General features: G+C 41.4%; 1 protein-coding gene across 6 annotated transcripts in view; it reads right to left on the reverse strand.

The window, feature by feature from the left end:
- Positions 1–4,152: 4,152 nt before the first annotated feature.
- Positions 4,153–24,652, reverse strand: part of PIKFYVE (phosphoinositide kinase, FYVE-type zinc finger containing) — a 62,366-nt gene continuing 41,866 nt past the window's right edge. For 5 of the 6 annotated variants that reach the window (XM_083842779.1, XM_083842778.1, XM_083842777.1 and 2 more), the window contains 22 exons: positions 24,236–24,336; positions 23,008–23,079; positions 22,318–22,489; positions 20,847–21,025; positions 20,221–20,334; positions 19,835–19,943; positions 19,569–19,723; positions 18,865–18,955; positions 17,729–17,789; positions 16,995–17,138; positions 16,770–16,890; positions 15,565–15,660; positions 14,784–14,867; positions 14,215–14,306; positions 13,209–13,373; positions 12,628–12,687; positions 11,943–12,119; positions 11,258–11,361; positions 10,867–10,995; positions 9,384–9,645; positions 8,726–8,805; positions 4,153–7,816 (listed from right to left, as the gene is read on the reverse strand). In XM_083842779.1, coding sequence (XP_083698905.1) covers positions 7,706–7,816; positions 8,726–8,805; positions 9,384–9,645; positions 10,867–10,995; positions 11,258–11,361; positions 11,943–12,119; positions 12,628–12,687; positions 13,209–13,373; positions 14,215–14,306; positions 14,784–14,867; positions 15,565–15,660; positions 16,770–16,890; positions 16,995–17,138; positions 17,729–17,789; positions 18,865–18,955; positions 19,569–19,723; positions 19,835–19,943; positions 20,221–20,334; positions 20,847–21,025; positions 22,318–22,489; positions 23,008–23,079; positions 24,236–24,336 — 2,679 coding nt within the window. In that variant the 3' untranslated portion in view covers positions 4,153–7,705. The remainder of the gene's footprint in view (positions 7,817–8,725; positions 8,806–9,383; positions 9,646–10,866; positions 10,996–11,257; positions 11,362–11,942; positions 12,120–12,627; positions 12,688–13,208; positions 13,374–14,214; positions 14,307–14,783; positions 14,868–15,564; positions 15,661–16,769; positions 16,891–16,994; positions 17,139–17,728; positions 17,790–18,864; positions 18,956–19,568; positions 19,724–19,834; positions 19,944–20,220; positions 20,335–20,846; positions 21,026–22,317; positions 22,490–23,007; positions 23,080–24,235; positions 24,337–24,652) is intronic. The other variant, XR_014586374.1, reaches the window with a different exon arrangement.

Genomic DNA, 24,652 nt, shown 5'->3' on the forward strand with positions numbered 1-24,652 from the left:
ATACAACCCCCATTTTCCTGACCACATACATTAACAGAAATGGTATCTGTCCTCTCTGAGGTACATATTCAGCTACTACAGGACATCAGTATTCTGCCTCTTCATATGTAGACTAACAGCACATTTAGACTACCTGAAAAACAATACCGAATTCTTACTAAAACCATATTTTCTCTTCCAGTTTTGCTATCCTGTTACATAATTTAAACAAACATACAGCCAGTCAGACTTTGTACTAGAGGTTTATGTGAAAAACTAAGTTGGATTGCCAGCAGGTGGCAGCAAAGATTCAGTCTTCCGCAGCCAGCCAGACCTGCCCGTTACTTTACAAGTAAAACGAAACCATCTGTCATCTACTGCTCTAACTATACAGTAGCCAACTGCTTTTCCCCTTCGACAAACCTTTTCAGCGAAGAGAGCCTCCTAACTGCAGTAAGCTTTCAAGCCATACAGGACATCGTACTACAAATACATATCAAAAAGTAGCATAGAAATTCTGTTTTGAAGGCTGGAAGTTCATGAAGTTTCGATCAGAACTGTAATTTCAGGATCATTTCAGGTAATCAAAGGCTACAGTCCTGTAGTTGCTATCTCCTAATTCACACACTAGCATGTACCATTTTTACCTCAGAATCACACCCATAATTTGGGATGAGCTACCACTCTGCTCGGGCTGCATGTAGTTCTCGGCTCCACAGTATAAAAAGGATGTTAAGGTACTTGAAAGAGTCCAGAGGAGGGCAGCAAGGTTAGTAAAAGGGCTGGGAGACACACCCTATGAGGAGAGGCTGAGGATCCTGGGGTTGTCCAGTCCAGAGAAGGAGGCTGAGAAGCGACTTCACCACTCCCTGCAGCTCCCTGAGGAGAGGAAGCCCAGAGGGAGGTGCCGGTCTCTGCTCCCTGGGAACAGATGGCAGGACGCGCAGGAATGGCACAAAGCTGTGCCAGAAGAAGAACAGACTGAGCACAAGGAAAAGTTTCTCTACTGGGCAGGTGGTCAAATATCAGAACATGCTTCTTAAAGAGGTAGTTGGTGCCCTATGCCTGGCAGTATTCAAGAGTCATTCAGAAAGCCCCCTCAACGGCAGGCTTTAATTTCTGTTTAGCCTTGAAGCGGTCAGGCAGTTGCACTAGATGATCCTTGAAGGTCCCTTTTATCCAAACTATTCTTCTCTAAATTGGAAGCAAGCAGTCTGTTCAAAAAATCAGCACCATCTGCTGCTTCTCCTCTAGGAATGTTTCTCATGCAGTGTCAACTCAGAGCTGGACACAGCCAAACTTGTAATGACAATATTTATAAAACATGCTGTAATCAGCCAGAGAAAACTCAGACTAAAGGTTCTCACACAAAGACCACAGAAGTCAGGGGAAAACACAAATTTAATAGGCAGACTATTCAGTCTCTAACATGTTTTCAAATAGACAGCCAGGTCCAGCCGCCATCCACAAGAGGCATTTATTTATCATGCAGAAAGATCTCACTGTGCATTTTGTCATACACATCTGCTCCCTGGTTCTATTTTTCTGTTGCAATTTAAGTACTGTTTTACTCAGGTGAAGGCTGGCAGGCAGTCCTCCTACAAATACCTTCTAATTTCAACATCTTGAAGTCACCTCAAGCTCTTTCCACTCAGGAAGCCTTTCAGCTCTGCAGTATGTTATTTCAGGGTGGCCTAACAAAAGCCTTTCCTCCTGCCTACCACAGACACCAGCAGTTTCTACCCTGATGAGAGAGAAGCAGGTAGCCCTCATGGCAGCAGTGAGAGCTCTCCTTAGAAGAAAGGCGATCTTCTGCACCTCCCATGGGTACAGCCTATGGTGGGGAGCAAACTACCACAGCAAATCAGCTCAGCGTCATAATTTCCCTATCTCCTTGTCCATTTAGGTGTTAACCTCACTCCTTAGAGATTAATGACCATATTTAATCAGATTTAGCTAAATTAAATTAAAACAACACTGCAACCTCCCCCCTCCTTTTCCCAGCTCAGCCTCACCCACTCCCGACTCCTCCACCACTCCCAACTCCTCCACACACACACACACCCCCCCCAGCAAGCAGTGCAGGGGAAGGGGGCAATGGTCAGTGCACCACAATTTCTCTCTGCTGCTCCTGCCCCCTCAAACTTTTCACCTGCTTCAGTGTGGGCACTCTCCACAGGCTGCAGTCCTTCAGAAGAAGCCTGCTCCAGTTTGGGCTTTTCACAGGTCACAGTTCCTATTAGGAGAACATGTTCTTGCGTGGGCTTCCCCACAGGTCACAGCTTCTACAGGAAATGCCTGCTCCAGCATGGGCCCTCCATGGCTACAGTTCCTGTCAGGAGAACCCACTCCTGCATGGGGCCCTTTGCGGCTGCAGCGTGGATAGCTGCTGTGGTGTGGTCTCCTCAGGCTGCATGGGAGAACTCTACTCCAGCACTTGGAACATCTCCTCCCCTCCTTCTCTGCCTTTGGCATTCACAGGGCTGTTCCTCACTCTTTTTCCCTTTGTTGTCTTCCTTAAGTGCATTTTCACACAGGCACCACCAGCTTTGCTGATGGGCTCAGCTGTGCCCTGCAGGAGGTTCATTGGAGCCAGCTGTGACCAGCACATGGCAACCCTTGGCCACCTCCCACAAAGGTCATCCTGCAGCCCCCTGCAGTTAACAACCTTGCCAGGGGCACTCCATGGACCCATTCTCTACCTCTAGAAAGCAATCAGCCTGTTTAAGAAAAAGAAGATTTAAAAAAGTACTTCAGAACAGTAATTTTCACCCTTCTCACACTAGTGCCCCTCTCCCTAACTTCAGTGTAACCCAAAAGAAGTTTTTGCTTAGAGCACTGTTGGGATGAATGGGCTAGAAGTGTAAGATGGGCGAGGAGGATGGGATCAGAACAGAAGACTAGTGAGGAGGATTTAAAATATGCTCAAGTGACCTTGAAGCTGGGAATGCATAAAGTCTGGGGAGCAGCAATATAGAAAAAACATAACTTATGTCTGCTGTTGTTTATGCTTGAGCTCTGGGCTTCAGTACAGGAAAAAAAAAGTCAAAGAAGTACATGGAGAATCACAGCATGGTGGTAAAAACTGTGCCTGCGCAGTAAACAGGCTTTGATAAAAACAGGTGAAACCAGCAGGCCAGCAATCTCCTAGGATGGACCCTGTTTAGTGGTTCCTGCATTCTCACTTGTGTGCCTGTGCTCATGTACCTCTGCTCAGGTGCTGCTTCGGGGATCCTCCAGTTGGAAAGGTAATGAGAATAAATTGACTCTTTGCATTATAGCTGAGTCTGTTTGTTCCTGTTGCCTGCCTGTGCTGACTCACACAAGCACAAATTTACCTTTTACTGAATATCGACAGTCATACCTGGAAGGTCTGATGCTGTTTGGTCCTACACTTGTTAGGCAGCTGGACTTAGTTCCTTTTGCAGAGCTCTATCAGTGGGATTCATTGTGAACAACCCAAGAGAAGCCCCTCAAGTTCTGCCACTCAACCTTACAAAGGAAGCACCGCCCTAAGTTGAGCATCCCACCTTTTTCCTTGCTCACACACCTGTGCTGGGACAGCTTCTGATGCAGTTTCATACAGCAGTAGACAACAGAACCCAAACTCACCTGGCAGAAGTGAGGATGCCATGTAATGGAAATAAAATCCCTAAGTTTCAGATTTTGAGTTTAACACAGTCTAAGAAACAACAAGGCCCCTTCCCAGATCTAATCACACATCATTTTTAGCTGTAAGAGAGGAAGTTATTATATACTAGAAACATGAAGCAACCCAGACAAGCCATAAGCTTTCAAACCTCCTTGGATGATCATTATTATTAAATCTTATCCATTCAAGAGAAAACTACAGAAATACCTGGAGAACTTTTCTAAGAATGCTCCACCTCTTGGAAGAATCGGGCCACAGAAACATCACCACCTGGTGGACAAAACTGGCTCTCTGTCTCACACTATGTATTAGCACATTCTGGAAACGCTGACCTGGAGAGCTGCCCAGAGGTCCTGCTACATCAGAAGATTCAAGCTGCAAGGCAACGAGATGACAAACATGCTTACACTGCATGCAAAGCAGGCAACCTCCAGCAGAGCAAGCACAGGGCTTGGCCTCTGATCAGGAAGGTGGGATTCTACAGAAGACATAACTGCTCCACCACATGGAACAGACCCAAGTATATTTTAGTCACTTTATTTGCATTTTTATCTATATACATTACATTTTGATTCTCCAAGTAGTCAAGGCAGTTACTCTCAAATAGTTTAGTACATCAATCTTATAAAATACAGTTGAACCAAGGTAGATTAGAAATACATACATTATGATACATGAAGTGCTTTGAATAATGGTTAGTCTGGCCTCCTGCTAGTGAGTGATTAATTTGGTTTTGGTCATTCTCACAGAGGACAGCCCACTCCACAGGTAACTCCACCTGAGCCCAGTGGAGCTCCTTAACTAGCAAGAGTCCCTCGTGTGCTTTTGGGGAACAGAATACAGCCCTGGGCTATTGCAAGGCAGCCTGCTGTCTACACGACTTGAAACAAGTCATTGCTTCTGAATGGGACAAGGTTTAGATGTTTGTCACAAGGCCTCAGTTCAAAACAGATGAGCCAGTGCAACTCTGGAAAAAAAATGCAGTCTTACAGTGCATTTACAACTGGATTTTGCTTATGCACACGTACACTACACCTGCATTACAAGGAAATAAAATGCTCTAATCAAAGGGCTTATTTAATACCCAGGCCACTCCATTAAGACATCCTTAGGCATGCTGCAGGGACACAGGCCTATCAGCCCCACAAGAAGGATCTATTCTGCATGAACTATTGTTCTCCTTTCAAGAACATCAGCTTTGTAGCAAGTGAAATGCCAGGACAATTCTTAATATAAAAAGGAAACGTCTGGGGGGATCTATTCTATTTCTGGGACTTGAAGTAGCAATGCTTCCAGCTTTAGGTTACATGGCACCCAAAGATGTCCCAATTCCAGTTTATGCTACTGTTTCACCCATGACTAGTAGTTCGCTACCTACTCCAGGCTGGTCAGTACTAGTCTATGAGCCACATCCTGACCAAAAGTTAACTGTTGATTCCAGCCCAAGATCTCTCCAAATGCTGTGACTTCAGCCCAAGACTGTAATTCAAACAACTAGGCTCTGCATTCACAGGCTGCAGAACAGCTGGCCAGAGGGGAGGGTTCTCCCATTTTGTCCAGTGCCAAAGGCCTCACGCTATTACACACAGGGGAACATTAACTACAATCGGATGACCAAGTTACTTTACAGCCAGCTGCTTGGGACTCTGGAAGACAAGCAGAACAGCCACATACCACTCTGGAGTAAGGATTACTGGTGATAAGACAGGGCTTGCAAAGCCCAGCTCTGCACCAAACTAGTGCAGATGCCATGACACTGCCCATATTCATGGTCCATCATCCACTGCACATACTAACTACAGTGAAAGATAACTAGCTGCTGTTGGGTCACCTTAGATTTCGGGCAAGTCAAGTATTTTCCCTATAAACTTCAGGATAGGAAGGAGAAAGTTGACATGTAATCTTTAATGGAGAACAGAACAGATTCAGGCTACATGTCAGGCTCTTTCTTGAACATCAGTGGACCAAGACAGAAGGCAGGAGACACAGAAATGACTAGCATTGAGCTGATGGACAGGTTGATTCCTCATTACACAAGGCCCTACACAAATAACCAGCCTGGGAGCACATTTCAATGCAGGAGATGATGTGTCCCAGGGGTAATCAGCTTCACCCAATGCCCTGTGCTGAACTGGAATGATTCCATGCCAGAGCGAGTCAAACAGAACTGTCAGCTTTCCACAGCACACATCACTGCAGCCTTCCACACTGCACCCCCAGAAACAGAGATTACATTGGACAGAGGAAGCAAGAATACTTTCGTTTCTGCTGCTCCAAGGCCAGTACTTTTGCTCATCATTGGAAATGATGGTGGGGAGTAGGGAAGACTTCTTCCAACACAAATGACTGTTGTCTTCTGGCAACTCAGACTTGAACTGCACTGGTTGTTTTCAGAGCCAACAATTCAGTTTTCACTGTCCTTTCCTTTCCCAATGCTGCCCAGGTGTCACTCCTGACCAGTCACCACCATCTGCTGCAGAAGAAAATACTGAACACAGGAGTGAAAAAAATGCACCTTTCGATCCATAGCTACAGTGAAGATGGAATTACCAAGCAACTGATCAGAATGAGTAAGTGGTCATAAAGAGCTATACTGTCCCAGACTCCATGTCTGAAGTCCTTTCGGAGACTGGAAGGACAAGGACAGTATTCTTGCTTCTCAAACTTGCATTTAAAAAAACAACAACGAAAACATAACTCTTATTTACTGGCCTATATTATACTGAATCTAAAAAGTAAACTTGTCACCTACAAAACAGGTAAAAAATAATAAAAATGGAAAGAGGTGCTTATTTTCATAATGTAGAGATCCTCAGATCTCTGCACATCTTATCCATCATACAAGATACTTGTTAGTTCAGTTTTTTTCAGAAGAATACATTCATCTTGGTGGTGCAAAAAAAAAATCTAATACTGCTGAAGAGTTTTTTCCCATTGGAATTGCACAGTGTGACGAGATCTGGATGCTTATTCTCATCAGCATGTCACGAACACAAGAAAAGCATTCTCCTGGCAAAATTTCACCATGAGGTAAATACATTGTTTCAAAGGCTTTAGGAACTGAAATGGATTTTAAGTGATCTGCCGGGAATAACAGTTTCATTAAGGAGAAAGTTGTCAATCTAAGTCTACATGCATTTCATCTGGCAATTTGGTGCCTTCTATTAAGGGAAGAGTTAACCAGCTTCATAACTAAAAGTAATTGAGCCTTGTTACATAAAAGGGTATGTTTTAGTTACCCATTTCCAGGGAGTAGGGCAATGTTTTGATCAAATTCCTGTTTAGGATTGAAGGGATATGTTTGGGGTTTGCAGCATGCTGATCACTGACAACCCATCTTTATGGGATTCAGCTAAAATGAAATTAACAGAGACAGAGCTGTACTGCACTATTAAAAGATGTAGTGATTTGGAGAGTTATGGCATTATAATTGTGGAGCTGCCTTAAAAAAACACAACAAAACAAATCCATGCATGCATACTTCCCCATCCTCAAGTACTGTTTACAGAACCTAGTAAAAAGTGAGGCTACAGAGCATAAGCAGGACAAGTTATTCTTGGACCCTAAACAGGTCAACTACAGATCACTGAAAAAAAAGCAGAACTTAGGAATTAACTTCATTCTTCTCTCACTCACCCTCATGGGGTGGGGGGGATATTTCACATTTGCAGTACTACACATCCACTACAGAAATGTGAGCTGTTCATATTCAACACCACTTAAGGAATGCAAGACTTACAGAGATCATGTACTTCTACACCACCAGAACTGGATAGTAGGTTTCAGTGCTCATACACGGAGATAGCACCACCTTCCATACTGACAGAAGGAATGTCTCAATCAGCGCTCTTCAGTGGTACCTTACAGCTTAGATCCTTAATGAGGCTGGCTTGCCCATCAGCCTCGAAGAGAGGATTAAAGTGCAACGAGCAAATTTCACACACTGCAACATAATGCACATGGTCAGTGTAGACATGGAACTGCAATCCTCTTGCTTACTGCTGGGCAGGCCACAGGAAGAGAGTGGCCTGTAACATCATTGTCCTCTTGTGCTTTCCCAATATGGGCTTTAGTTTAGCAATTCAGGCCCAGCCCTGTCCAATGGTCTGGCACCATCAGGAAATACTTGTCCATAGCTTCACAAAACCTGGTCCGGTACAGTTCTGGAGAGACCACAGTTGGCATCTTACCTAATGTGCAAGAGGCAAAAGCAGTTAGAAATGGGCTAAAGAGTACACTGCAGTACAGGCAGGTTTCACGTGAAATTACAGCATCAGATGGTACAACAATGAAGGCACACTGTACATGGAACCAACAAGTATTGTTAGATTTTATTTACTTTTTAAACATTTGGGAGACAAGAGAGATCAAGGTCTGGATCCCTAACAGTGAATTGAGATTCACCAAGTTGGAGAAACTAGGTTTTTTACACCGGTCCCAATTGGTTTTTTTCTTCTTTTGTTTACATATCTTTACAGGCTTTCCCGCAGAGAAGCAAATTTCTCCCAGGAAAAATTTAACTCCGTGGACATGCTCTTATCTTCTCCAGATGTCCAGGCAGTGAGACCAAGTGTTTCCCTTCCTTTTTTTTTCTAGCCTTCCTACCAGCACATGGCCAATACTATGCAATTCTGCACAACAAGTACTCCTCTCACTTCCACAAAGGAAACTTAGCTCCTCAAAATCTGGGTAGCAGTACTCAATCATTTGATAAGGACTCCTCCACACCAATAGTCCAGAAGAAAACTGATTTTCTAGACTCAGAAGACTTCTTCTGAAACCAGGCAGCAAGGACTTTTGCTAGCATGTCTCTACAGTTAAATTTTTGTGTGAGCACCGGATAACGACAAAACGTAAGAGAACAGTGATATATATCTCCCATCCCCAGGCTTTCAAGTACTTAAAGGGTCTCTCATAAAGGCAGGTCAGTGCATGATTTTTTCTGAAATTCTTTATTCCTTCCCCTGCTCTGCACATCTTAATTAAAAGTGTAGCAATTTCACACAGTGGAGAAGTTGTAGGTTTACTAGCACAGTTATCGGAAGCTTCCAGGTAAAAAATAAACACGATCAAAAGTCTTTCTTTCATTCTAACCTTACCTTGTCCTCCCAAGATGCCAGTTGACTTCACCACCATTTCAAGTTTTTTGTCCCAGGTAAAAGTGCGAATATAATCTGTTGCAAGAAAAAAAAAAATGATCCACACCAAAACACGTCTTATCTGCTATAACACAAGTAACATGTTCTAAAACATATCTATTCCTCCTCCAACTGGGAGAAGGACACAGTAGGCTTCCATAGACAGGACTTGGGTGCTCTCCTGGCGAGCATTTTCACTTTCCAGATTATTTGAGATTATTCATTATATTTGGTTGGGGTGAATATGATAGCTCAAGAGTTCAGGAAGGTCACTATCAAATCAAACAAACAAAAAACTGCCCAGGCAGTTAAAAGCTTTAAGCATTACTGTAGCCACTTGCAGGTTCAAAGTAAACACTTGCCACTTCATGGAATGAAGGATTGGAAACATCATAAATAACCCTGAGTGGAAAAGGGGGCTGCAAGGAAAAGACTTCCCGCCACCACTCTGAACACCCATGACAGGTAAGTGCAGTATTCCATCAGGGAGAAGACGAGCTTTCTTGGCACACGTCTCTGTAGTGGTGGTGCAGTTCTAAGAGTACTAAAAATGCCGAAACCAGAAGAAAGCAGTGTCACTAGCTGAAAGCAAGCAAAAGCAAAAGGCAACCTACCAATGATCCCAACAACCAGCTCATTGTTGGTATCATCACGACCCACCAGCAGGGAGTAGTCTATGATGAGGTGGCTGGAAAGGAACTGGGAATCACTGTGTATGGAAGCTCTCAGCACAGCCTTGCAATGGGAACGGATATACAAAGGGTTGTCCCGGACCATCTTCAGAAGGTTCTCATCCAGCAGGACTACATCACAGCTCTCCTTCCCTGTGTCTGTTTTAACATTTCTATTCCGGAGGGAGCCCTTTAGGTCAAAAACCTGCAAATGGAGAACAGCATTACTACTTTTTTCTTCAGTTTTCTGTGAGGTTAAAGACCTCAATGTGCCTGAGTGCGGTGTTTGAGCAGGCATCACAGCAAAGCAACTCTTGCCTTCTCAGTTGGGAAAAAGACAGCAAAACACAATATTTTCATACAACTAAGAAATTAAAGTTTCATCAGCAGACAGTAGCATGTAAGCCTACATGAAAGCTCTGCTACTTCAAACCACAGTTTTAGGCAAGTTATTTCACTACTATTTAGCCTTATCTAAGCAAAAAAAACTTGTGTCCTTAATTTTAAGATGAATGGGCAAACTCAGCTTCCCAGTCAGCTTATTGATTCAAGTGCTAACAGCAAAGGCACTGAAGATGGAGGTGGGTCTTGCATGAAGCACTGTTTAACAGGGGTTTGCAAGGTGAGAGAGAGACCACAGAATCATTTCGTTGTAAAGGACCTCTGGAGATCTCTAGTGCAATGCTTTACTTGAAGCACATCCAGTTAGAGCAGGTTGTTCAAATCAAGATTTTACTAACTCCAGGGACAGAGTCCACAATCTTTCCCAATTCACTTCTTCCCATAGCCATCCACTATTTGATGTCAAGTATGGGGAGGGAAGGTAGAAAGAAGTGATACTATATAGTATTAGATGCAACATTTGTTTGAACTTCCTTTTCAGCATTGATTCTGTATTTGAAGCGAATTTTCAAAGTCATTCTAAGGTTTCCATTCTATTGCCTCAAAGGCCACTCTTCCTTTGCTAAAGAGCAAGGCTGAACTCAAAACCCTATGGTTCAGAAAGAGTGGATTTAAAACATTATTAGTTTCCCTAACTTCACAGAGAGCTCACTATCACCATTAGCGAGGCTCTCCTTTTAAATAAATTAGTCTGTAATCCTAATTAATTTTATAAATGCTTGACAAAGTTTTCCCAAACAAAGGAGATGCAAGGACACCTTTTGGTTTTTGGCAACCAAAGGAGATGCAAGGACAAAAGACTTAACAACTGAAGCATGCACTACAGCAACCTGAACTAGCCAATACAGTCATCAAGCTACTGAGGATCACATAACAAGGAACAGGCTCAAACTGTCAACTTTGAGCACACGCAAAGTTATCTAGATAGATACCACTGACCCTGCTCTTGCTCTCAGCCAGGAAAAAGACTGCACTGCAGTGGAACAGAACACTTGGTCACATATAGTCAGCACTTAACTCTTACCTGAGCCATCTTCCTTCCATAGAAAAGGTTTTCCATGACAAGCAGATCCAGCTTCTTCTCTGTGTTGTTTTGAGAGTTCTTGTACCCAATCCGATACACCCCAAGAATTTTAGCCAGTGCTGTGGGTTTCTGGTGAGAAGATATTGGGTAAGATCTTTGTGTGCAGGAAACCAATCATATACGAGAAGTGCCACTATCCTGACTGTGCATTACAGCTTAGAAGCTCCAGCAGAATTCCCACTTTTCATCTCAAAAACACATTATTATAACTCATACCTCCAACTTTTTTTTTGCTTAAATGTAAAGAGGTGATAGAAACAGCTACTAGTCAGTAAAATACAAAACACTGCCTACAATAAAGTTCATTTTAAAAAAAAAGGAAAAAACATACCTTCTGCTGAACTGCATTAGTTATGTAAGTGAAATAATGTGGAGCAAAGTCAAGGAATGACTGGACTTCCAGACGAGGCATCTGCTTCAAGATAAATCTATCATCTGTTTTAACATCAGACAAAAACAACAGGCTTACATACTGTAAGTGATGTATTTTTTTCAAGTTCTTGAAACAGTCGTGCAGCTGAAATGGTCGAAAAATTAAAGGACTGAAATTCTCTTAGATATTCTTAGCAACAGGAGTTGATTTCAAAGTTTATTTATCTTTTTACTGGATATGTTCTGAATTTCAGCCCAGTAGTAAACAAGGGAGAAAACAGACTGCCTAGGTTTGATTTACCTCAGCTACCTGAGCTCTTTGCACATACAATAAAAACAGGCTATAGACCCTTCATTCATGACTTGCTTTAAGTAGCAGCCTAGAATCAGCCACTGTTGAAAAGAAAAAACCCTACAAATCAACTACAACATGTGGAAACATAAAACAACAGTTTCTTTAATAACCACAGTTGTCCTTGAATTATACTGATTTTTTTGATTTCTGAAATCTACCTAGCTTTTCATTTTGAGTCGTCATTTGACGGTCAGCAACCCTCTGGCTAGATGTGAACAATGATTAAACAACACAACTATCGCCACACCCCCAAACACCACCTGCTAATTATGAACGAGACCACTTTTACCCTCAGTCACATAGAATGCAGCCCCAGATTTGCCACCGCGTGCTTGCCAGGGCATAGAGTGAGAGAGGGAGCGGATGAAGTCTTCTTCACTGCTCCCCAGAATCACTTCACGCATCTTGTGAAACTCGCCAGCGTAATAAATCCTGCAGTAGAATTTGGCATTCGCATCTGAAAATTCTGCAAGAAAAGGTCTTCCTCAATAACAGTGCGCAATACTCACTAACTACCTGAGATGATACTTAGATTTTACTGATGTCTGGAAAAACATTATTTTGCTTAACATCTTGATCTGACAACTATTGCAACTTGGAAATTTAAAACAACAGGAGTTAAATTAAAAGCCTGCAGGAAAATCAACCCCCTTTAGGATAGCTCACAGTATATGTGAAAGGGAAGTGTCCAGACAGCAGCCCAACATGGGGGGGGGAGTGAAATATACCACACAAAACCAAAAAAACTACCAAAGTTTTAACAACTGAAGTTTTATGTGGTATTTCTGTACCATGGATTGATTAAAGTAAAAAAGTAGCATTGCTTTGTTCTTGATTTTTTTTTTCCCATTTTTTTTCCCCCCATTTATATGGGACAGGAAGGAAAAATAAATCAAACTTGAAGATTTATTACATTCACATAAAGAAAGGAGTTTATCAGCTAAGACTTCAAGTTATTATGTACAACAACTCACGGAGTTCCACATGGGGATTCACCAGCTGCTTCTTCTGTCCATCTCCTCCATCTACCTCATCTGAAGGCATAAAGGTACCACTCAGTCACATTTATTCATTATTATTACCCAGAAAGCCATGCAAGATACTGCTTGTAAACTCATTACAAGAAAACTATTTTCTTTTCTTCAAGAATAGATAATGAACTATAGAATCAGACACAGCTGTAATTATACATCTGCTAGAAGGTCATTGGTATTCATGGAACACAAGTACAAGCTTTCTCTTAGCTTGTTTTCTTTATTTTCCATGAACCAAAACAATAGAAGTTAAATCTCAATGTTCCTATTCCCTGTTCAAACAGGGATTTGAAAGCTGTCCTCCCCATTTCCCTTCTCATAAAGCAAAGCAATATTATCAAAAAAACCTACATTTTACACTTAAATCACTCATTTTCAATGCACGTTTGGCTGAAACAAATTATTGATAAGTGAACTGTTGAAAGAGTATGAGCTAGAATGCATTTATGGCCCTTTAAGTATTAATAAGGTTTGGAAGAAATAACAGTCCAAAACAGAAGATGGACTTTACAGTCCTGTACCTTGAGGCTCTGCTCCTTGGTTTTCTGCTCCCTCTTTGCCCATCTGTCCAACCTGGTAGTAGGCACTGTCAGCACCACGTAAGGTCTCTTTCTTCTGGGAAGACAGGTCTGGGCTCTTCCCTCCCGTGCCACGGAAGAAAGACAAAACGCCAGATGATTTCTTTGCTAGAGTGAAAAGAATAAAGAAGTTGGTATTGGCATTATGAGAGGCAGTTTAATAAAAGCTTGACACATAAAAGAATTCTCCATTCATTGTTCCAACTGGAAGGGTGATGTTATTCAACTAATTTGGCATTCCTCAGGCAACCAATATCTGTCAGATCAGCAGATTTATTGACTTAAGTAGCACTGTGGAATGCTGGAGTCATTTCACATAGCAGACTTCACAAGAACAGGGAATTAACACTTCAAATGACTGCAGCTGCAGAGGTGAAGCATCAACATTTCAAATGCAGAAAATACAATTCAAAGCATGAGTTGTGGTAACAGTCAGTCATAATTTAGAACTTGGAAAGGGAGGACTACAAAACAGAAGCCTACCCCAGTGGAAGAATGAATGGCACCTTGAAAAAACACAGACCAAAGTGAGGATCTTTAATGTAAAAGTATTCTGTCCTCTCCATTTTAAAATATTTTAATTGGCTACTTTTTAAACAAGGCAGAGGCCAGAACAGAGGTATCATGACCCACTGAACACGCTAGATCCAAGAATAACTCAAGTTCCACTACATAACAACACATTAAAGCAGATAATAACATGATCTCATAAGAATCCGAGAAGGCGATTACAGACAGAGACTTGTAAAAAAAATAACATTTTCTACATCAAGTCAACTACAAGATGCATCACAGCTTCAACATGACAAAGCTCAACAAGCCCATTTGGAACAATTTTAGTTTAGTACTCAATTTGTTATAACTTTCACGCTATCTTAAATTCAGGCTTAGTAGACTTAAATCTGAGCTGAGATTAGTATCACATATGATTTTGGCAAAGTTGTCTTACGTTGTTCAGGTTCTGCAGTACGATTTGAAGGACCCATGGTGGTCTCAGGCAGGCGGACAGGGCTACTGCTCTTTGGTTTGCTGTCTGACATGCTGAAAGACAAAAAAGTCATAAGGCCAATATACACTGCTACCCAAGATACTATTGCTTTATTCCTGCAGAGCTATGTTTCTTCTGAGCCTAACACTAAGGGAAAGTGATATAGTTTGAAGTGGTAATGATGCAGAAGTCTCCAAAGTTGACTGCCTCTACCTCCCAGAGAAAGTCTCTCAGAACTCCAGAGCAACACTTGCTTCCATCACCATCAGCAAGTTGAGCAGGGCCAATGCTCCCTACCATGCATGTATGTATGGTTAAGGGACCAGGTGAGGGAGCCAGAACAGCCTCCAGCATTAAATGGAAATTCAGATACTGCAAGAATTTGTTGGCACACAGATTGTGCCATATTCCATCAGAAAGCAGAAATCCTAACTGAAGCATATTTTCAGGGTCTTTCCCCATCCTAGTTTTGGTTTCTTTACCACTATCACTTTGCCTTTGCTCTAAATACTGCAGTTCCTGCATTTAACCTGTTCGGCTGTGGTCCTTCTTCAGAACTGCTTTTCACAGATGCTTTGGACAACTCATCCAGGGCATTTCTGTATTCCTTGCAACTGAAGGAAAAAGAAAAGGAAAAATTGTCTGAGAGACCCCACAACACCTGCCCAAAGATTCAGTTCATAGACAGGAAACAAACCCGCAGTAGGAAACCTCTGCCTCGTTTTTTCCTTACAGCTAGGATAAATTTCCGTATGACAGATGCTGCTCTAGATTATACTGCAGGAAAAAAAGTCCCCCCTTGTTAATGCCTCTTCTGCAATTTAAGAGAATGAGCTACTCTGAAAGTCTTCTGCCTGGTGACAAACAAGCCCCAAGATTTACTGAAGCTGCTAGTTTGTAGAGCCAAGTAGTAGCAATAGCTGCTATGACTGAGGGTAAATGAGGGAGAGATTGCATTACAAACACCCAATTGGTGTTCCTTAACTCAGCTGCACTTTCTCCAGGCTAGGGAACTGATAGAAAGAAATGCAAATAAAGCTTGCTAACAGTATCAGTTTTCACAGAACACCACAATTCATTTTTGTGTACTTGAGCTGAACAGGAATGTCTGAAATCCAGTTGGAAGTTGGAAAACCTACATTTCATATCTCAGTAATACAAGGAGACAACTTCAGCTCTGCCAGAAGCTCTCAAAGCAGCTGAGTGAAAAAAAAGTCATGCTTGTTCCCTACCACTAGGATTTAACTTACTCTTGCAGCTTTTCTGTGCAAGAAATATATATGTCTGATGAAGATCAAATCACACCAGTACCTGAGAGCGAAAGCTATGATGGAGCTTGGTTCCTTCTCACAGACTGCAATAGGTACACGTTCGTGCTCATACATTAGGTAGTGCTTATCTGGGTCACTAGATAGAAATGAAATAGGGAGACTGTTAGTAGATCACAGAAGTCTGTGGAAAGAAAAGTTCAAGGTTTGGTTAATCTCAAAGTCTCTTCACTGCACTTCAGGCACAAGCTGCAAATCTCAGCATGGAGCCAAAGTGCCCCAGATCAGCTTCTCCTAATAGACATGTTCACAGTTATGTGGTTAAATCTAACCAGCAATGTGTTAGAACGATCATCACTTCAAGCAAGCTTCTTACATCAGAGGATCAGCTCTAAGTTAGAGTCTCTCTCTGTTTAGCAGCCACTGTTTCTAACAACACTAAAACATGTCAGTTTGCTTTGACTGTCTTGCAGTATAGCCTGCAGAGTGAAGTTAGGAGATAGGCTTGAACTCTTTTGAACAAGAAATTTAGTACAACAGCCTCTCCAAAGCCTCCTCAATTTTTTAAGAGGTTTTCTTATCTGTAGGGTTGTTTAACTTAACTTTAACCTCACTAGCCGATGATCTCTACTACTACCTTGGAGTTTAGAAGTTAGGCTGCCAAACATTAGGTTCAAGTCAAACAAGAAACACTGCAACACACGCAGACAGAGTAGCTGAAAAACTTCCCAGCCTGCTCATTTTCACGTGAAAGAAGGACTTGAGGGCACATGCAGTAGCCATTGAACCTGACCTACACCCAGACAATGCCAATTTGAGTCCAACTCTTGGAAGAGGTCTAGAAGCAAAAACAAGAAGCAGGCAGGTAACTTTAGTAAGTCTTTACTGAGGAAGGACATTTCTGCTCCCTCACTGCAGCTAGGAAGATAGCATGTACCTCTTTCCTCCTCCCTTTCACCTCTCACAAGAGTTCTGAGTAGACATGCACACTAGGAGGAAGACAAACTGATAACGTATATGTACAAGGGTGGCATAGAAGTATCTGTGTGATTAATAAGAAAAGGGGGTAACCTACAAACCCCTAGAAGGGAAAGAAGATTCCTTGCCTTGAGGAAGATCTTTAGTCTATTTGGATGCAAACCCAGCTGATGACTTAAATTATCTAGGAAGCAAAGGAAGCATGCATAGCTGTTTGCAACCTGACCAGGCTGCTAATTTTGCACATCATGTGTATTTGGCAGTACTTACAAGGGAAACGGAATGGGGTTATAATTGTTCCCAGGCAACAAGTTAGCCAAAATAGCTTTCATAGTAGATTTCTCCTTCACTTGGCTGTCTGTAGATCCCAATGAGTGTCCATCAAACACATCTGAAACAGAGATAAGTTACCACATTTGCCATTTTCTGCATAGATCTTATACACTTGCCAGAGGAAAGGAAGAGAAGGAATACAATACCACAACAGAACTATACCTTCTGAGCTACTAGTTGTATCCTGTTCAGACAGTGTGCTGGCACCAGTCAGTTGCTCTGATACAACCTCTGGAGGGGTGGGCAACTGAAGATGCGTGGAGCCTGTGGAACTCTGACTCGATAAAGTAGTCAGGAAACGATCCTCTGAAAGCACAAAGACAGTCAAGTCAAGGACAGAGGAAAGCATTAAATATTTTACATTGCTGTCAGAAGTGATATTGCTTGCCTCCAGGCCAAGCTATCACCAGCATCTACTTTCAAGAAGTTTACTTTAAAAGCAGGTAACATCTCTCAGAGCAAAGGAGCTAGCAGCCAATCAATGTACTGTATATAACCTCCAGCAGATGTACACAAACACCCAGTGCCTTCAGTTACCACAGACTATGTATGCCTCACAGGTAAGAGGTCTCAGCGCCCACAACCACTTCACAGAAGATGCAAGAGGCATTTCCCAAATTCCATGCGGTTCTTCAGAAAGCTTCTGAAAGTTTTTGAACAATACTCAAATTCAAAGGGAAACCCTCGGTAGCCTATTTAGCATCAATAGTAACTCTACTTCACATTAGCAGCTTAGTATAATAAGCTTATAGTTGGCTTATCTCCACCTCGTACAACGGGTTTTCACCATCAAATCTGATAGTTTGGTCACACAAAACCTCCCACATTATGTCAGAGAAAGGGTTACAGCAAGCTTCTTTTCATAGCCTAAGAAAAAAAATAAATAAATAACAGACCTTTCTCTCCATTTTGCAGTGCTGGAGAAGCATTGCGTGGGGAAGCATCCATGCTACTGATCTAGGAAGAATATCAGGTGATCAATGTTGATGCCAGGCTCTTTACAGATGTATCCCTTCCTCTCTGTGAAACACCTGCAAAAGCAGATGTACCACAGCAGAGAACTCCCACCCACTGTTCTCAGTTTCAGCACCATCACTGTCTCTGTCAGCACATGAAACAAGGCAACAGCAACCCAGCTCCACAAGACTGCTGTCATTTCTGTATGCTGCTTTAAAGAGAATGCTCTTCCTCTATATAAGCTTCCTTGCTGCTAGATAAAGGCTAAATGTGTTTTAGCATTAACAAATGTGTCAGGTGGAAACAACACATATGCATGCAGATGAGCAAATCCAGGATCTCAGTGGATTTCTTTGTGTACCTTGCTAGCATTAAAACTATTCAAAGTTCAGCCTCTGTATGACAATTACTGTACGCTGATTACATTGTACTGCCTTGCAGTCTGGATATTTTCTCAGAGTACCAGCTCCCCCAGTGTGGTAGTTCAGCCTACTGCCAACTGTACCCTTACAAATAGTTCTTGAGGGGCAACAGTACAAGATGGTTTACACATCCCCCCAGGCAGTTCCTAAGACACATTACAGAACAGAGACAAACCTACAGGATTATCAGTTCTTCCTGCATTCCTTGCTCTGCCCCTCCTTATTTGTTTTTTTTTTTTTTGCTTTTTTCTTTTTCACAAGGGTAAGCTTGATAGGTAGTCACTGTGTCATTTTCTCTCACTCTACTTTCATCCAAACCTAGAGCCTAACAAGATTACTTCCTTCCTATCTAGATGTACCCTTGAGAACGAGTGCAGCTCTCTGCTGTCAGTATTTATATTAACAGTCCAGAAGCACCAAAGAAAAACATCAAAACTTATCCTCAGTCTTCTCTTTCTGTATAATAAAGCTTTTGGTTCATGTCTGTAGAGAGAGATGCATATGCTAACATGCAATTCAAATGTTTACAGATGAAAGTTACACGATGAAGTAAGACAAGTTAACTAATTGTTGAAGTGAACTAAAATTCAACTTTATACTATGGCGCTCCCCCAGAACAAATGTTTATTTAACATCCAGACTGCTGCTAGTACCTTGCTTTCTTCACCTTGCCTCAATCTTCCAGGGCTGGGTGGTACTGAAGGGCGCTTTCTCCCTTTCTCTTGTTGGAAGAGATCCTGCAATCTTCAAAAACAAAACACAATCAAAGCACAGATTACACATATTAGCTGTAAAAGGCACAAATTGTGTTGTTTTGCCAAACTAGAAAACAGCCAAGCATGCCTTCGCAAGTCTTCAATGCAAACTGAAATGGCTGCTAATATGTGCTGAAGCTATGCTTCAAACTGCCGAAGACAGAACGTTTTCCTCATGCCTTAATGAACACTATACCAACAGGAGATGTTCCAAACACCACACCCTACTCACATTGCAGTAGGGGAGAGGACAGCCTTCACAACAACAGCGAAGTTGTCAAACATTTAATTTGGCTTCTGTCCATCTCTGAGATCGTTTCACGCAATCGCTTTCACATGCTCCCCTCTTCCACCTCTATTCAAATAACACTTTCTCTTCTCAGGTATAAGTTGTGCTCTACAACACAACACTTACATCATCGAGCCTTTAATGATTTTCTGTTCCAATCAATCAACCAGCAGAAGACATTCATCACAAGCTGTCGTAGCACCCTCTGTATAACAACTGCACTACAGGAGGAGACAGTACTGATGACTATCTTCCCCTTCTATAACCAACACAGCACCAGTGTTGCTCATGATTCCTGTATCTGTCCTCTTACCTATTATTCCAGGCTTGCAGCATCTCACAGAGACCTTGCTTTTTAGCTATCAGAGACTCAAAAACAGATTGTAACTGTTGAGGTGTGTCTAATGATGATGAAAGCAGTCTTGCCTGAATCTTCTCAGTCCAGTTTCGAAACTCCCCCTCTTCCATCTGCCAAAAGAAAAATTGTCAGTATACTGTCACAAGACTTAACACTCAATCCAAGTAGGTTCTCACATACTTTGCAGTGTATGTTCTGCTGATGCAGAAGTAGTCCATTACCTCCTTTTGTGCAAACAGATCTTCCATCTTCTCTTCCCTTGTTTTGCTGAAAGTATCTGTTTTCAGAGAAGCAAGGCGATCATCAACAGCAAGGTACACTTGTGACACCCTGTGGACAGAGATGCAAACAGTTAAGACAAATTGCACCAGATGAAAAGGTGAGAGTTAATACTGATGGAATAGGTAAAGGTATAAAAGAAAGTTCCAATACCACTCTCCCCTAGAATTATATATACACCTATAAGTGTGTTTAAAATCATCACTTTCCTTCTAAACCATGAACATTTAGCAAGTGTATTATCTACATCAGCAAAAATGGTTTAGTGGTCTGCTAAGAAGTCTAAAATACATATAAGCCAAGGAAGGCATTAAAAATAAAAACTTACTTTTGAGAGAAGTCCTTGAGATCCTGCAAAATAGTAACTTTTAATGGAGCCTGTCGTTTGATGTAGATCTTGGGTAGTGGGACACATACTTCAAGCAGACGGATTGGAGAGTAGCTGAAAAGACAATGCAACAGCTTTTCATGTGTCTCCCCACATAATAGTGGGTCTACACCTTTCAGCTTGTGGCCTTTATAAAAAGGGGCACTGTCAACATGTCCAGGACATTAGTTATTTTAGTAGCACTTAACACCATTTTCATTTATCTCAGGCAAAAAGTAAAACCACAGATCATGTTGCAAAAATGAAGTTCTGAAAGTATTACAGATTAAACAGACAGAAATGTTTCCCTTCTGTATCATATACTGGCACAATTCATTTTTCAGAATACTGCCCATCCCATCCATGACAATGATGGGACCTGCAAAGCCCCCTGCAAGCCAGCAAACAATTCTGCATTTGTAGTTACAGTGCAGTCATGCTATCCCACGCTGTACTCAAAGCGAAGGACACACCTGAAGAATCCTTATTAGAGCCATGCACTTCACACAGTGTTAGAGAAGTTTTTTTATATATATATATATATATATATATATATATATATATATATATAAAGCAGTGAACCTCACCTGAAAGATGCCACCATCTGATTGTAGGAAAAATATTGGTGATAGTCATGATGAATGGAATGACCACAAGGCTCCACATTGGCCCTTCGAGTGTACTGGTGCCCGTAGAATCTCAGCTCAAGGTATTTTGCAAAAGACATAGACCAAGAATCATTGGAAAGGGGAACAACTGGTGTCACCTGAAATTGAAAGCAAAGTGCCTTAATTTCACCCTTCAACCAGGATTAAGGACAGGCTAACCTAGACTGTAATCTAGGTATTTCTAGAATCAGAAGCACAAACGACCCTGAAAGATACCAAACAACAAATATAGTGTTTATACAAAGCTAAACCCAACACACAGATGGATGCAATAAACCAGATAAGCAACAACTGCTAGTTGATGATAACAGGTGCTTAGCTGGGGGAGTGAAAACACATCCTTAAATCTGGGATGCTGTTTCTCTGCATAGAAATAGTTTCCAGCAGTCCAGTCACCAGCAACAGTTTCATTGCATGCTTTTTCCCTGGTGATTCTTCACCTATGAATACACTGATATTGCTCTGCAGTATATTTCAACTTCAGCAGTGCTTGCAAGCTTAGAGTAGCCATTTATACATACCTATTAGCCACAAGCTTATTAGTGTTTACATGAGCACACAGAAATAAAAGGTTATAGAACAAGTGTATACACAGCAGCGTAGGGCTTGCCTTCAGCAATTACATTAACTTCCTCCAGATATCTTTAAATCCAACACCTATGTTTAAGCCAGCATAAGTATGTGAACTGAGTCATTTGCATGGGTAATTAAGATGTTTTAAGTTTGAGGCACTGCGTGAATCTTGTTTAATTAAGCTTTATTCTTGTCTTAGAAGGCTCTTAAGATTAACAATAAGTTTGGCTAGAGATGAGTATCCAGCTGACAATGTTTTCTTAGCTAAATTAAAGAACAAGTTTCAGATAATACACAAATCTTGCAACCTTGTGGTTTTTCATCTTTCTAATGAAGATTTTATTTACTTTCTAATGACTACTAAACAAAGTCTAGACATCACACTGACTCAATACAGACTGTCCAGTCTAAAACAGATTAAAGAACACCAAGTGGTTTGGTAATTGGTGGAGCCAATTACTAAGCCAGTAGGCCTCAGCATCTGCCCTTCCCTATACACACATTCTTCTGATGCTTGTATAGATTCACTGCAGGGAAGAGGCAAAGCTCTTTGTCTCTTAAAGGGCAACTCTAGTTTTTCCATGTGTCAGAAATTAGTTTCCACCACACTATGTCTGTTTCACCTTCAACAGCCACAATTCTACAAGAGTAATTTGTAGACACATGAGAATATCTGTTCTAACAACAAGCTTTGTACAAGTTTAGCCATAGCTCCAGGGATGAGCACTTTCTCAAAAATCCTGTCTTTCCATGCACACCCAATCACAACAGGAATACTAAATTGGAATAGCAATGATTCTTAAGTCCTCATCCTTACCTGTTTGCATAGTCTACACCAGGAGTAAGTAAGAATTGTGTGTTGGTACCCAGGGACTGGGGAGTCCAGCTCCTTTAAAACAATTTGCACACATCCTTGCCCATGTACAAAGCGACGAATGTGGTGCACCATTGGTGTTTCACAGAACATGCTGGGGCACTGGTAGGAAGGCCTTAAAGAGAGAAATGGGAACGCTTATGATCATATGGTAGACACTGCTGAAGAGCTGATTCAACACATTTAGTATGCTTTTTAATGTCACAGTACTATTTATCTTTACTGTAAGTTTCCCAAGCCTTTAATGAAGGCTGTTTCTGCAGAGTTTATTGTACTCTTCATGAATTCACAACTTTATGAATTTACAACTCTTGCTTTGTAATCCATTCCACTTATTCTACCTTATTAATAGAATAGACACAAGGCAGAAGTAGGGAAGCAGTGGATGTATTTGCTTGCCAGAAGTGAGCATGAGGAAATGAAACAGGAACCAGGTTTAAGAGTTTACTACAGCATGCTCATAAAGCAAAGGGAGCAGCAAATTTAAGGTGTAAGCTTTCCTAGAATACAACAGGCTCATGCTAATCTCCTGAGTGCACAGGAAGGAGAGTCTATAAAGAAAGTGTCAGCTCAACCTCACTGAGCTGTTAAAGGCTTTTGTTTTGTTTAGAATGAGATTTACTACTAATTCACCTGAAACAGTAGCGCTCCAGAAAAATCCCTAGTGTCAGGTCATTTTTCCCATAGAATTCCATGGTCACAATCCTAAAGCAGAGAGAAAAGAAAAGCTTTAGAGGGGATATCCTGCCACTGCTAGCTGTGCAATAGCCTTGAAGGACACAGATCTGTACCTTCTGCTTGTTTGTTCTCAGCCCTGTATAACAAAGGCTATTTCCCCCCCCCCGACTACTCTTCCCAGATCCCTGCTGTCAAGTTTGCTAATAATGAGATTTGAGTTCTTACTAGAACAACTTTCAACTTGACATTTAAAAGTGGAACACAATTCAATTGCTCTTTTGAAGATCATGTTCGAGAACACCTAGGCACAGAAGTCGAGACAGCTTGAAGCCTTGAACATTAACATTTAAACAGTTACAAAGAGGGCACAAATAGAACATGAAAAAAGCCTAGAAATCTTATAAAATTTAAGAACAGCTTTAAATTTAATAGCAGTTTTCATTTCTCAGAATATGAAGCAACCAAGCCACTTAAGATGTGTAAGTATCAATTTAAGTCTCTATTCAGAGATTTCTAACTATCACTAATTTATGCGCCTTTATCACTTCTTTTTAAAAAGCTCAACATTTTTTTGTTCACTCCTTAGCTTTCACAGAGGAAGATCTAGATTTCCTGTAAGAGAGACATCTCTGTATTTTCACCTGAGCTAGGTGAAAGACCTGTCCAAGGAGTAATACTAAAAAAAACATCATAAATTGCAACAAGTTATAGCCCTCTAAGCTAAGACTACAGTTAAAGCTTAACATTGTTAACTTTGAGAAAGACAGTAATATATTCAAATGCCCCTCTCAGATAACACAATTTAGAAGTAGTCTAAGATTCTTCTTCAAGGCTTATTTTTGGGTTTGGACATTCTTCTTTGTTTATATACAGTAACTCTTCCCCACATGGCTGCACAGTGTCCTCCCTACACTTACATCGCTCTACAGTCAGAAGTCCAACTAAAGCATTCAGTTTCAGGCTGGGCTTTCTCCTTCATGCCTGAGGGATTAGAAAGGCTGTGGAATATTGCTCTGGACCCACCTAATCAGGCAAGATGAAATTTTTGCAACAGTTCCCATTAGAAGATGATTACAACCTACCAACAAGTCCTCAAAGAAGTACTTCTATGAAGTGAGCACTGACCTTGCCTTCAGAAAAAAAGTTAACAACTACACATGCTGTAGAGGAGTAGTTTTCGTACCAGGGGCTAACACAGGCACTTGGAGCATTGCTGGACTGAGCAGAAGAGCTACTGAAGAGAACACAGAGTCTCTGATGGTTTACTGGACTCAGACAATCCACCTGGTAGAGAGAAAACAGCTCATTCACTGGTTACAGACACCTCCATCCACACACAATCAATGACAAAATATTATTCTAGTAATTTTATTTAAGGGCAAAGCCCGGTTTGTTCCTTTTCTACAAATTAATCTTACATTATCTTTGAGCTTCAAGTAAATTTAAGTGCTAACTGCCATTTTTAGAAGCTATAACTAATACATATAATATAAACAACATAACCACATTGTAGAAAGGAAACTGAGGGGCCAAAACAGAAATCCAAAGCCCCAAGACAAAAGTCCAGAGTCTCCAAGACATTGAATGTTTTAGCACACCT

The sequence above is a fragment of the Anser anser genome (genome assembly GCF_964211835.1).
Source record: "Anser anser genome assembly, chromosome: 6".
Classification (NCBI taxonomy): Eukaryota; Metazoa; Chordata; class Aves; order Anseriformes; family Anatidae; genus Anser; species Anser anser.